This window comes from Ranitomeya imitator, chromosome 7, assembly GCF_032444005.1.
Source record: "Ranitomeya imitator isolate aRanImi1 chromosome 7, aRanImi1.pri, whole genome shotgun sequence".
Lineage (NCBI taxonomy): Eukaryota > Metazoa > Chordata > Amphibia > Anura > Dendrobatidae > Ranitomeya > Ranitomeya imitator.
Window position 1 is genome coordinate 170739480 of NC_091288.1, and position 14267 is coordinate 170753746.

The window sequence follows — 14267 nt, forward strand, 5'->3', positions numbered from 1 at the left end:
GAGCTCATGTCTGTGCTGCCATTAGCAAAGGAGTTTGCTTAAAGTGAATCTCACAGACTATTCACCTCGTTCCGACCACAGGCATAAATCAGAAAATAGTGCTCTCATTTCAGCCAGGTATGTTTTATCTGGCTTCTCCCCAACCTACTTCCTTTTGAGTTAGACGTCTCTCCCAAGACACACATGTAAGGAGAGACCTGTCACTCAAAGGGAGCAGGACGAAGAGAAGATAATGGGCACCAGCCTTATGGATTAGTCACACGAGACACATGGGCCCTGGTCAGCTACCTTTTTTTTTTGTCTGAAATGGCAATGGTTTTCCATCAAATTAACTAATTAAAAACGTAGCCCAAAGGAGTTGTCTGGCTTACCAAAACGTCAGTACCCTAAAAGTAAATGTAGAAGGGAGTCCATGGCCTTGATAAGCTTGTTAGAGGAATGAGAAGCTACAAAGATCTTCTCTCTGAGGAGCAACTGTGTGTATGTATATAATATTATTATTATACCATACACTGTGTGTATGTTTGTATATATAATGTAGTATTGCTTAACGGGGTTGTCCACTACCAATCAATCAGCATGTTTGCACCAGTAGAACAACAACTCCTATATTCCCCTCCATTGCCAGGGCCGTTCCAGCGGTGTCGGCACTGGCTCTCCTGGGACTTCCATGAAGAGCTGGCTGGCTTCACTCTCCCATCATTCGGACGAATCCGACATCAAGAGGAAGTCAGAGCCGCGACTTGGCGCTCATTTCCTCCTGACGTCTTATAAATCCGAAGACTGGGAGAGTGAAGCCAGTGCTGATTGGCAGCAGGGATCGCGTGACGTAACAATGTCATGTGAGCCCTGGGAGAGCCAGTTCCGACACCGCTGGAATGGCATCGGAGATGAGTGTGTTGTTTTACTGGTGCAAACATGCTGATTGGGGTTGTCTGAGTAGTGGACAAGTCCTTTAATGTAGTATGTGTGTAATATATATATATATATATATATATATATATATATATATATATATATATATATATATATATATATATATATATAAAATGTGTATATATATATATATAATCTCAAAAAGCAGCACCAAAAGAAGACAGAGGGTGCAAGAAATCCTTCCAGGTATATACCAAACCTCATGCTATTGTCCAGAAAGATGAAGGCAGCACTCCAGTAGAAAAAAGCTTGAGAAAGGTCCACACTTTGGACTGAAACGTCGCACATGGGATAGATATATATATATATATATATATATATATATATATATATATATATATATATATATATATATATATATTATAGCGGGGTTCAGCAAAGTAAATATGGCTTTTCTGGCATAACGGCAAAACAAAAAGATAACGTACAGCAAAGTCCATATGTCTGAGGGATTCGCCCGCTCAGACCACCATGTGTCTTTAGCTCCACCTGGAGCCACCGTTTGGAGTCTTTCCTCTCCAAAGCACAACACACAGACTTCTTCTCACATCCATCTAGTTAAACCCAGACCACATGACTGAAATCACGCAGGTCCCGGCTCTGTAGGTGGTGATAAGGTGGACATCTTCCCACCCACTCTATAGATGTCTACATAAGACCAGCCCATGTATGCAACCTGAACTTAACCCTCACAACATGTAGTGTGCTGGAGGAAAATACTGACGCCATTACGTGCAGTGACACATATCTCCCCTCATACCGTGCCAGTGACCCTGTCACACTATATATACGGTTATATATTTATATATATATATATATATATATATATATATATATATATATATATATATATATATATATATATATATATATATATGTGTATATATATATGTGTATATATATATATATATATATATATATATATATATATATATATATATACTATATGAAAAGTTCCATTTTCTTGAACCAATTTGGCGAATTTAAGAAAAGTAAAACTTGGGGGGGTGGCAGGAATAACATGAGTGCAACCCTTTCTCCTTTTGATGCGGTGACAGGTCCTCTTCTTTAGAGCGTGTCTGTATATAATGTAGTATGTGAATATTTATGTATGTAGTGTTGTGTTTCTATTATGCCTCAAGTATTCTTAAGAATTGTGGTTCATTTCTTCCAGAGGAAGAGAGGTTTCCGAGCACTTAGGCCGCTTCTGCAGAACAAGCTGCAAGCTACAATTGGTGGTTTACACTGAACCTTTTAATTAACATTATTGATCTCTGCAAGCCACCAAAGCAATTACAGTAAATGGGCAGTGAAGTGTGTTTCCACGCTTCGGATACAGCAGGCAGCGCTCCAACTGTATTTACAGAGCACAGGATTGCCGCTGCTAATGTATTTTCTGCTCTCTGCTTCGAGGTGCCAGAAATTAGACAGGATTTCACCCGAATTGATGACTGACATAGCTGTCGGCTACTAATAAATATATCTGGTATATATGTGTTGTGGACTGAAGAATTACATGGTTCACTACCTGCTCCTCTGCATTATACCATGTCTCTTAAATGCTGTTGGACCTCTGATCGGAGGCTCTGGGGTATCTGCAGTGCTCGGCGTGGTCTATGGAAGCCTGAGATAGACCCCCTGCCTAATTTACTGCTGCTCCCAGTTGACTTCAGTGGGAATATTAGTGCAAGTTTTCAGTAATTCCAAAATCATACTGGAAGTATGACCATATAATAAATTGCCATGAAATAAACAAATCATAAATTTGGATCTATTGGTTAGCAATTTTTTTTTCCTTTAGATAACAGTGATTTAATAGCATGCACTGTAATAACGAAGGACGGAGACCAAGTTCAGAGATTCCTGGCAGTGGACATCTATCAGATGAGCCTGGTGGAGCCGGACAGTAAAAGACTTGGGTGGGGAGTGGTGAAATTTGCTGGATTATTACAGGTTAGTAATAGAATTACGACATTTTGACTTTATGCTTACATTTTAGTGCTTGCCTGGTACGACCACGTTACTGGAAATATGAGACTGGATTAGATTGATGTCTACGAATGCTTAAAAGGGTTGTCTCATCCGAGATAACTATTTTCAATATGAGACCACTCTTTTGCTTTTCAAGCCTCTTTTCTGGCACCTCTAGCGATTAACTAATTTATCTGATGGAAACCACAACCAGCTAGGCATTGGAAATGTGGTTTTCCACTACTTTATAATGCAAAGACCAAACAGGAACCTCTCTTATTAGCTGAATGTATTTTTTATTTTATTTTTTTTGTACGGTTTTTAATAAAGTGTTAATTTTCTGAAATTAATCATGTTTTGAAAATATCTTAGAGACCCCAAGGAGGATAAGCAAATCAGTTTATCACTCCATTTACTATTCAGTTGATTTCACAAATGAATATGCTGCCTATTGTCTAGGATGCAATAAAAGTTTTCACACACGTTAAACGGTCTAATTTTTAGACCTGTTGAACGGTCTAATTTTTAGGCATGTTGAATGGTCTAATTTTTAGGCGTGTTGAACGGTCCAATTTTTAGACATGTTGAATGGTCCAATTTTTAGACATGTTGAATGGTCTAATTTTTAGACATGTTGAATGGTCTAATTTTTAGACATGTTGAATGTTCTAATTTTTAGACATGATGAATGGTCTAATTTTTAGGCATGTTGAATGGTCTAATTTTTAGGCATGTTGAATGGTCTAATTTTTAGACATGTTGAATGTTCTAATTTTTAGACATGATGAATGGTCTAATTTTTAGGCATGTTGAATGGTCTAATTTTTAGGCATGTTGAATGGTCTAATTTTTAGACATGTTGAATGTTCTAATTTTTAGACATGATGAATGGTCTAATTTTTAGGCATGTTGAATGTTCTAATTTTTAGGCATGTTGAATGGTCTAATTTTTAGACATGTTGAATGGTCTAATTTTGAATCCAGAGATTGTCGAAAAGTGCATTAAAGCAAATAGCATACGGTTTTATTACATTTTCTCGTGCTCACCTTGTAATGCTGTGAAACCACAGTAATTGAATAGCACTGGATAGCAATACTCCAGTTGCTGCTGCTCTGCTGGTTGAATAAGCAAATATCTATATATACCAAAGGGAGAAATACGGGTATGCTGCACTGCTGGTAAGGAATTCACAGGATACAGATGAATAGAAATAGATTGTAGGCAGAACGGACCTATTCCTCAGAGGAACCACAATAAACACCTACTTAGAAACGCATGGGAATAAACTACAATCTATTTTTATTCATCTGTATCCTGTGAATTCATTACCAGCAGCGTAACACACCTACATTTCTCACTTTGGTACATAATTTTTAGACCAGACATATTTTTAGACCTTGTTTATCACAGTGGCTCATGCTGCTTGATAAATCTTGGAGAAAAGTAGACGCCTTTATCTAACTTTACACCACTCATTTGTCGGCTTATTCTTGTTTTCTTCCTGAAATATTTGCAGTCTTGTCCGTGGGCGGTGTCTGATATTGCACCACCTCCTCATTCCTGTATATATTGCTGAGATGCAGTGCCAGACACAACCTGCACATGATACTGTATCTGGAAAAAAATGTTTACTTTTCTACCGCTATTGTCAGATCATGTTCTTAGGTAATACAACCTTAAAGGGGTTGTCCGGTGAATACAAGTTATCACCTCTAAATAGGAGATATGATAGCTTGTTGATCGTTGCGGAATCCAACCGCTGTGACTTTTTCCGTTCGAAAGAAAGGGGCACTTAGAATGGATTGTCTGTGCTCATGCCTGACTGCTGCTCCATTCATTCCCTGCTGGGCTGCCCAACTCTGTTTGGCTTTTTTTGCAGCCCCATACAGAATTAATAGAGGGGTGGACAGGTGTCCAACTCGCTGCTCCATTTTGTAAAGGGGATAAAAGTGCTAAATTGGGGATAAAAATTCCCCTCTCTGCCAATCAGGTACCAGAGGTCAGACCCCCCATGGATCAGAAAGTTATCACCTATCCTTTGGATAGGCAATAACTTCTTTTCACCAGACAATCCCTTTAATAGTGGCTCAGCCGACAGTAGCTTACGGGAACATAATCGAATATATTCCAAACGTTTGTTTCTAAATTGGGTTGTAATGAGAGATGCATTCAATCAGTTATTTGTTGCAATTATCCCTCTTGTCATCGGCACTGGGGTTGTCTGTTTTTCATCCAATTATATTATGATTTGTAGAAAAATGTGATGTTACAAATAAAGTAATATTTGTGCAGGTAAGTAATGCACATCATATATTATATCCAATAAATAGCTGTACAGATATGTACGTTTTTGAAGCAATACCTTATCTTATTTTCTAGGATATGCAAGTAACTGGTGTAGAAGATGATAGCAGGGCTTTAAATATAACTATCCACAAACCAGCATCTACGCCGCACTCCAAGCCATTTCCCATTCTCCAAGCTACATTTATCTTCTCAGACCACATCCGCTGTATTATAGCCAAGCAGAGACTTGCAAAAGGGCGTATTCAAGCCCGACGGATGAAAATGCAGAGGATATCTGGTAGGTTCCATATGCTTTCATCAGTTGTTCATTTTTATAACTATATATTTATATTTTGCTTGCTGAAATTGTATTAAATTTCTAAAGTGATTTAAAGGTGTATGTCCATGATTGGTAGGGCGTGCCGTCCCCTAACCCCAATACACAAGTTGCAGAAGCCTATATTTAAAGGGGATACCTGGTGCGCTTTGGTATATGCATACAAAGGTTTTTTTTATGCTATTAGTGGCAACATTGTATATTACTATCACACATACCCTTGAATAAACAAATTCTATGATTCACATTCCCCTGTGTCATATTTAACAAAAAACCAATAACAAGATGGGGTATTAAAATCCCAGGTAAACAGTGATCGCATAGAAGGTGCTTTAACCCCTTTCCGACGTTGGGTGTAATAGTACGCCCACATCAGAATCCCTCCCTTTGATGTGGGCTCCGGCACTGAGCCCACAACTTTCTCCGGTACATGTCAGCTGTTTTGAACAGCTGACAAGTACCTCTAACAGCGCGGGTGGAATCACAGTCCACCCGCGGCTGTTAACCTGTTAAATGCTGCGGCATTTAACTCGCGCTTCTGGTAAGCGCGCCAGAAATCTCACCCGTCGGTGCGGGTCACCGATGGGTTGGCATGACAACTAGAGGTCTCCAGCAGACCTCTATGGTTGTCATAGCCGGATTGCTATGAACGCCGCCAATTGGCTCCTAGCAAGTGAGCATTTCTGCTACACACAGGCAATCTGATCATCACCTGTGTGTAGCAGAGACAATCGGAGAATTGCAGCTTCTACTCTCCCATGGAGACTATTGAAGCATGCAAAAAGTGAAAAAAAATGTATAAAAATATATAAATGTTCAAATCACCCCCTTTTTGCCCCATTCAAAATAAAACAATAACAAAATATCAGACCTACACATTTGGTATTGCCGCTTTCAGAATAGAATTAACCCGATTGCTAAACGACGTAACGAGGAATACATTTAAAATGCCAGAATTACGTTTTTTTGGTCGCCGCTGCATTGCAATAATGGGCGATCAAAAGATTGTATCTACATCAAAATTGTATCAATAAAAACATTAGCTCGGCACACAAAAAATGAGCTCTCACCCAGCCCCAAATCGCGAAAAATGAAGACGCTACAGGTCTCGTAAAATGCGGCTATTTTTTTTTTTTTTTTTTTAGAAATGTTTGGATTTTTTTTTTTTTTTCACCACAGATAAAAAAAAAAAAACCTAGACATGTTTGGTGTCTATGAACCTGTAATGGCCCGGAGAATCATAATGGCCGGTCAGTTTTAGCATTTAGTGAACATGGTAAAAAAAATAATAAATTGTGGAATTGCACTTTTTTTGCAATTTCACCGCATTTGGATTTTTTTCCCCCGTTTTTCAGTATACGATATGTTAAAACCAATGGTGTTGATCAAAAGTATGACTTGTCCCGCAAAAAAACAAGCTTTCAACTGGCTTTCAAGTTATGGCTTTGGGAAGAAGGGAATCAAAAAACGAAAACTGAAAACCAAAAATACTCCAGTCATGAAGGGATTAATACATGCACTCAAAGGGGTTTTGTATACATTGATAGCCAGATTGCATACTGCTATTACACATACCCCAAATACAATAATTTTAGGATTAATATACCCCCATCATAATTGTTTATCACAAACAAAACGGCCCAGTATGTACCTTCTCAACTCATTTTCCCATAATTTGGTTAATCAGGAGAATATACTGGCTTAAATCCCTATGAGTAAAGGACTTATCTTGCATTAAATTAAGGAATCAGAGACAGAGTGGTGGGAGTGGTGTCAAAAAGTCGATATCTGCCATGGCTTAGACCAAAGAGCTGTCTGTGGACACCAGAGATAAAATTGTAGATCTGCACAAGGCTGGGGTGAGCTACAGGGCAATAGGCAAGGAGCTTGGTGAGAAGACAACCTTTGGCATAAGTGTTAGAAAGTGGAAGAAGTACAAGATGACAGTCAGTCTTCCTTGGTCTGGGGCTCCATATAAGATCTTGCCTTGTGGGGTAAGGATGATTCTGAGAAAAATGAGGAGTGACCCTAGAACTACACGGAAGGTCCTGGTCAGTGACTTGAAGAGCTCTATGCTGTCATGGATTAAAATCCTGCAGTGCACGGAAGGTCATCCCGCTCACGCCTGCACATGTCCAGGACCGCTTGAAGTTCGCCATTGACCATCTGGATGATCCAGAGGAGGCCTGGGAGAAGGTCATGTGGTCAAATGAGACTAAAATAATTTTGTTTTTATATCAACTCCACTTGGGTGTTTGGAGGAAAAAGGATGAGTTCAACCTCAAGAACACAATCCCAACCGTGAAGCATGGTGAGGAAACATCTCAATTCCAGGGTGACTGCACTGTATTGAAGGGAGGATGAATGGGGTCATGTATCGCTAGATTTTGGCCAACGACTTACTACCCTCAGTAGGAGCATTAAAGGAGTAGGAGCATTAAATGTGGGTCGTGGCTAGGTGTTACAGCATGACAGGGGCCTAGCAAGTCTCCAGACCTGAACCCAATAGAAAATCTTGGGGGGGGGGAGAGCTGAAACTCAGTGTTGCTCACTGACAGCCCCGAAAGCTGAAAGATCTGGAGAAGATGTGTATGGAGGACTGGGCCAAAATACCGTCTACAGTGTGTGCAAACTTGGTCAAGAACTACAGAAAACGTCTGACCTCTGCAAACAATGTACCAAATATTAAGTTCTGTTTTTCTATTAAATCAAATACTTATTTCATGCAAGAAAATGCCAATTAATTATGTAAAAACATACAATGTGATTTTCTGTTTTTTATTATTAGATTGTCTCAGACAGTTGGTGTACCTACGATGAAAAATAAAGACCTCTGCATTCTTTGTGGATGGGATAATGTGCAAAATCGGCAGTGTATGAAATGGTTATTTTCCCCACTGTGTGTGTGTATTTATATGCGTGTGTGTGTATATATACGCATGTGTGTTGTAGGGTTTCTACTCACTCGGTTGCGTTTGAGGTAGGCACAGGAAACTTTCAGTAAAATGTCCAAGCTGGTTTATTAAAACTCCAAAAACTACTCAGGAAACTAAACAAAAGACAGCCTTTTCTGGCACAAAGTGAAAACGCAAAGTAAATAGTCCATACAGTATTGTGTGTTTACCCACTTGGGTTAAGGTACCGTTACACTAAGCGACTTACCAATGATCACGACTAGCGATACGACCTGGCCGTGATCATTGGTAAGTCGTTGTGTGGTCGCTGGAGAGCTGTCACACAGACAGCTCTCTCCAGCGACCAACGATCAGGGGAACGACTTTGGCATCGTTGAAACTGTCTTCAACGATGCCGAAGTCCCCCTGCAGCACCCGGGTAACCAAGGTAAACATCGGGTTACTAAGTGCAGGGCCGCGCTTAGTAACCCGATATTTACCCTGGTTACCATTGTAATAGTAAAAAAAAAAAACCACTACATATTCACATTCTGATGTCTGTCACGTCCCCCGCCGTCAGCTTCCCTGCACTTTCTGTTTCAGTGCCGGCAGTAACAGCGGTGACGTCACCGCTGTGCTCTGCTTTACGGCTGGCGCTGACACAGTCAGTGCAGGGAAGCTGACGGCGGGGGACGTGACAGACATCAGAATGTGAGTATGTAGTGTTTTTTTTTTACTTTTACAATGGTAACCAGGGTAAATATCGGGTTACTAAGCGCGGCCCTGCACTTAGTAACCCTATATTTACCCTGGTTACCAGTGAACACATCGCTGGATCGGCGTCACACACGCCGATCCAGCGATGGCAGCGGGTGATCAGCGACCAAAAAAAGGTCCTGATCATTCCCCAACGACCAACGATCTCCCAGCAGGGGCCTGATCGTTGGTCGCTGTCACACATAACGAGATCGTTAGCGGGATCGTTGCTACGTCACAAAAAGCGTGACGTTGCAACGATATCGTTAACGATATCGTTATGTGTGAAGGTACCTTTAGTGTCCAATTCATGGATCCTTAGCAATGACAAGCACACTGGAGCTCTACACACTTCAAGTCACAGGCACTGAATGAGACTACTGGTCTCCATTTTATATGCTTCACCATGCCCCCAGGATGGGATAATGTGAGCTGTCAGTCTCACCCATCTCTTTGACTACTCGTTAACCCGGCACTGATGAGCCCTAACTCACTTCCCGGGCTTGCGTCACTGAAGCTACCAACCTTGATACATATCTCCCCTCAAGGACTTGTCCAGCGGCCATCCTACAGTGTGTACAGTGCCTTGCGAAAGTAATCGGCTCTCTGGAACTTTTCAACCTTTTCCCACATATCATGCTTCAAACATAAAGATACCAAATGTAAATTTTTGGTGAAGAATCAACAACAAGTGAAACACAATTGTGAAGTTGAACGAAATTTATTGGTTATTTTAAATTTTTGTGAAAATTCAAAAACTGAAAAGTGGGGCGTGCAATATTATTCGGCCCCTTTAACATAATACTTTGTTGCGCCATCTTTTGCTGCGATTACAGTTGTAAGTCGCTTGGGGGATGTCTCTATCAGTTTTGTACATCGAGAGACTGAAATTCTTGCCCATTCTTCCTTGGCAAACAGCTCGAGCTCAGTGTGAGGTTTGATGGAGATAGTTTGTGAACAGCAGTTTTCCGCTCTTTCCACAGATTCTCGATTGGGTTGAGGTCTGGACTTTGACTTGGCCATTCTAACACCTGGATATGTTTATTTGTGAACCATTCTACTGGAGATTTTGCTTTATGTTTGGGATCATTGTCTTGTTAGAAGACAAATCTCCGTCCCAGTCTCAGGTCTTTTGCAGACTCCAACAGGTTTTCTTCAAGAATAGTCCTGTATTTGGCTCCATCCATCTTCCCATCAATTTTAACCATCCTCCCTGACCCCGCTGAAGAAAAGTAGGCCCAGACCATGATGCTGCCACTACCCTGTTTGACAGTGGGGATGGTGTGTTCAGGGTGATGAGCTGTGTTGCCTTTACGCCAAACATATCGTTTGGCATTGTTGCCAAAACTTCAATTTTTGGCTTCATCTGACCAAGGCACCTTCTTCCACATGTTTGGTGTGTCTCCCAGGTGGCTTGTTGCAAACTTTAAACAACACTTTGTATGGATATCAATGAGAAATGACTTTCTTCTTACCACTCTTCCATAAAGGCCAGATTTGTGCAGTGTACGACTGATTGTTGTCCTATGGACAGACTGTCCCACCGCAGCTGTAGATTTCTGCCGTTCATCCAGAGTGATCATGGGCCTCTTGGCTGCATCTCTGATCAGTCTTCTTCTTGTTTGAGATGAAAATTTAGAGGGACGGCCGAGTCTTGGTTTATATGCAGTGGTATGATACTCCTTCCATTTCAATATGATCACTTGCACAGTGCTCCTTGGGATGTTTAAAGTTTTGGAAATAATTTTGTATCTAAATCCGGCTTTAAACTTCTCCACAACAGTATCACAGACCTGCCTGTTGTGTTCCTTGGTCTTCATCATGCTCTCTGTGCTTCAAACAGAACCCTGAGACTATCACAGAGCAGGTGCATTTATAAGGAGACTTGATTACACACAGGTGGATTATATTTATCGTCATTAGGCATTTAGGACAACATTGGATCATTTAGAGCAGAGGTCCCCAACTCCAGTCCTCAAGGCCCACCAACATGTCATGTTTTCAGGATTTCCTTAGTCTTGCCCAGGTAATAATTGCATCACCTGTGCAATGCAAAGGAAATCCTGAAAACATGACCTGTTGGTGGGCCTTGAGGACTGGAGTTGGGGACCTCTGATTTAGAGATCCACCATGAACTTCTGGAGTGAGTTTGCTGCACTGAAAGTAAAGGGGCTGAATAATATTGCACACCTCACTTCTCCGTTTTTGAATTTCCACAAAAATTTAAAATAACCAATAAATTTTGTTCAACTTCATAATTGTGTTCCACTTGTTGTTGATTCTTCACCAAAAATGTACATATAGTATCTTTATGTTTGAAGCATGATATGTGGGAAAAGGTTGAAAAGTTCCAGGGAGACGAATACTTTCGCAAGGCACTGTATATACAGGTGTGTATGTGTTGTCTATATACGTGTGTATGTCACATGTGTAGAAGTGTGTGTTGCATGTATATACATTTGTGTGTACTTTCTATGTGTATATACTTGTGTGTGCTGTGTCTAATGTGTGTGTGTGTCACGTACAGTTTGTGTAGTATCCACATTTATAAATCCCGGCAGTGCAGTTCATAGGTGTAAACATGTCAGCAATCGCCCAACAAAAAAGTAAAACGCTGCTCATTCATCAGGTGATTGGATTGTTTCTGGCGGAAAACAAAATCATTATTCTCGGCAGCACATCGCACAATGTAAACTGCAGATGTGCTGCTGATAACATGGTGCTGTATGGGGACAGAGTGATGATGTTCGTCCTTCGTATTCGAAGATGACCATGACTTCAGGGTTAGAAGATAATTAATAGTTATGGCTCCGGAGGTGGCTGATGAGTCCAATCTGGGCCCTGAAGGTTCGCCCACATACGCAGTGGTTGAAGTCATGACTTGCGCTTGACTTGATTAAAGTGAGGAGGAGTTGCGCAGTCGTCCACCTCACTCTCTCGCCCGTACCTATCGAGCCCCAGTGGCAAGAACTAAGCGAGACAACTGGAGATAGGTCAGGGTGCAGTGGATGGCCAGCAGTGTCCTATATGTGCCTCGCTGCGCCCTCTCAGCGCTCCACAACGCTGTGCTGGAAATCGCTTGTCTGTCCGTTGAATCTTGGTTTCTTCCGCACAGTCAGCCATATCCAGTCTTCACATGCAAGGGTAGGCAAACCCTTGAAAATCACTGTAGGTCTCAAAGCAACCCAACAGCTACCCTCACCTGGTTTGGCCCGCCTGCCGAGGCGGTGTTCCAGGGTGTACCTGCTGCCGCATGCTAGCAGCTACTTGGAGGTACAGGTGAGAGTTGAGCATCAGATGAGGACCAAAGATGGAAGAGCTGTCCTAAAAGGACACAGCAAGCACTCCACCAGAGGTGCTACCTCTATCTAGATATCCCATATACCCCGGGGGGACAGAGTGATCGATTAGTGATCGTTCTGTCCCCATTGTTCACTGTTACACAGGCCGATAAACAAGCGCTAAAGTCTTCAGTAGGGATCTATGGAGCTCGTTTAACCCCTTTCTACCATTGGACGTACTATTCCGTCCATGTGGGGTGGGCCCTACTTCCTATGGACTGAATAGTACGTCCAGCGCAATCAGCCGCGCTCACGGGGGGATCGCGGCTGGTTGTCAGCTGACTATCGCAGCTGACATCCGTCACTATGTGCCAGGAGCGGTCACGGACCACTCCTGGCACATTAACCCCCGGCACACTGTGATCAAAGATGATCGCAGCGTTCTGGCGGCACAGGGAAACATCGCGCAAGGAGGGGGCTCCCTTCGTGCTTCCCTGAGACCCTCGGAGCAACGTGATTGATGTGATCGTGTTGCTCCGAGGGTCTCCTACCTCCTCCTCTCTATAGGCCCGGATCCAAAATGGCTGTGGGGGGCCTTCCGGGTCGTGCAGGGAGGTGGCTTTCAGAGCAGGCGCACGGAAGCCTCCCTGCACTGCCTGTCAGATCGCTGATCTGACCCAGTGCATTGCAAAGTGTCAGATCAGCGATCTGACACTATACTGTGATGTCCCCCACTGGGGCAATGTAAAAAAGTTTTAAAAAAAAAATTTACTTGTGTAAAAAAATAAATAAATAAAAAAAAATCCTAAATAAAAAAAAATATATATATATATATATATATATATATATATATATATATATTGTTCCAATAAATACATTTATTTATCTAAATAAAAAAACCAAAACAATAAAATTACACATATTTAGTATCGCCGCGTCCGTAACGACCCGACCAATAAAACTGTCCCACTAGTTAACCCCTTCAGTGAACACCGTAAAAAAAGGCAAAAAAAACGACGCTTTATAATACCGCCAAACAAAAAGGGGAGTAACACGCGATCAAAAAGACGGAAATAAATAACCATGGTACCGCTGAAAACGTCATCTTGTCCAGCAAAAAATGAGCCGTCATACAGCGTCATCATCAAAAAAATAAAAGTTAGTCTTCAGAATAAAGCGATGCAAAAATAATTATTTTTTATACAAAATAGTTTTTATCGTATAAAAGCGCCAAAACATAAAAAAAATATATTTGAGGTATCACTGTAATCGTTCTGACCCGAGGTATAAAACTGCTTTATCAATTTTACCAAACGTGGAACAATATAAGCGCCACCCCCCCCCCCCCCCCCCAAAAAAAAAAAATTAAAAAAATCTTGAATAGCTGGTTTTTGTTCATTCTACGTCACAAAAATCGGAATGAAAGGCGATAAAAAAGTCACGTGCACGAAAATGGTGCCAATAAAAACATCAACTCGTCCCGCAAAAAAACAAGACCTCACATGACTCTGTGGACCAAATAATTGAAAAATTATAGCTCTCAAAATGTGGAGACGCATAAGCTATTTTTTCCAATAAAAAGCGTCTTGTAGTGTTTGACGGCTGCCAATCATAAAAATCCGCTAAAAAACCCGCTATAAAAGTAAATCAAACCCCCCTTCATTACCCCCTTAGTTAGGGAAAAATAATAAAATTAAAAAAATATATTTATTTCCATTTTCCCATTAGAGTTAGGGTTGGGGCTAAATTTAGGATTAGGGTTTGGGCTAAAGTTAGGGTTGGGGCTAAAGTTAGGGTTTGGATTA

The 14267-nt window shown here is 41.3% G+C and overlaps 1 protein-coding gene across 2 annotated transcripts in view; it reads left to right on the forward strand.

Moving 5' to 3' along the window:
* CLEC16A (C-type lectin domain containing 16A) overlaps positions 1–14267 on the forward strand; it is a 285953-nt gene that overhangs the window by 174887 nt on the left and 96799 nt on the right. For both annotated transcript variants that reach the window (XM_069734042.1, XM_069734041.1), the window contains exons 19-20: positions 2738–2889; positions 5288–5492. In XM_069734042.1, the coding sequence (XP_069590143.1) occupies positions 2738–2889; positions 5288–5492 (357 nt within the window). The remainder of the gene's footprint in view (positions 1–2737; positions 2890–5287; positions 5493–14267) is intronic.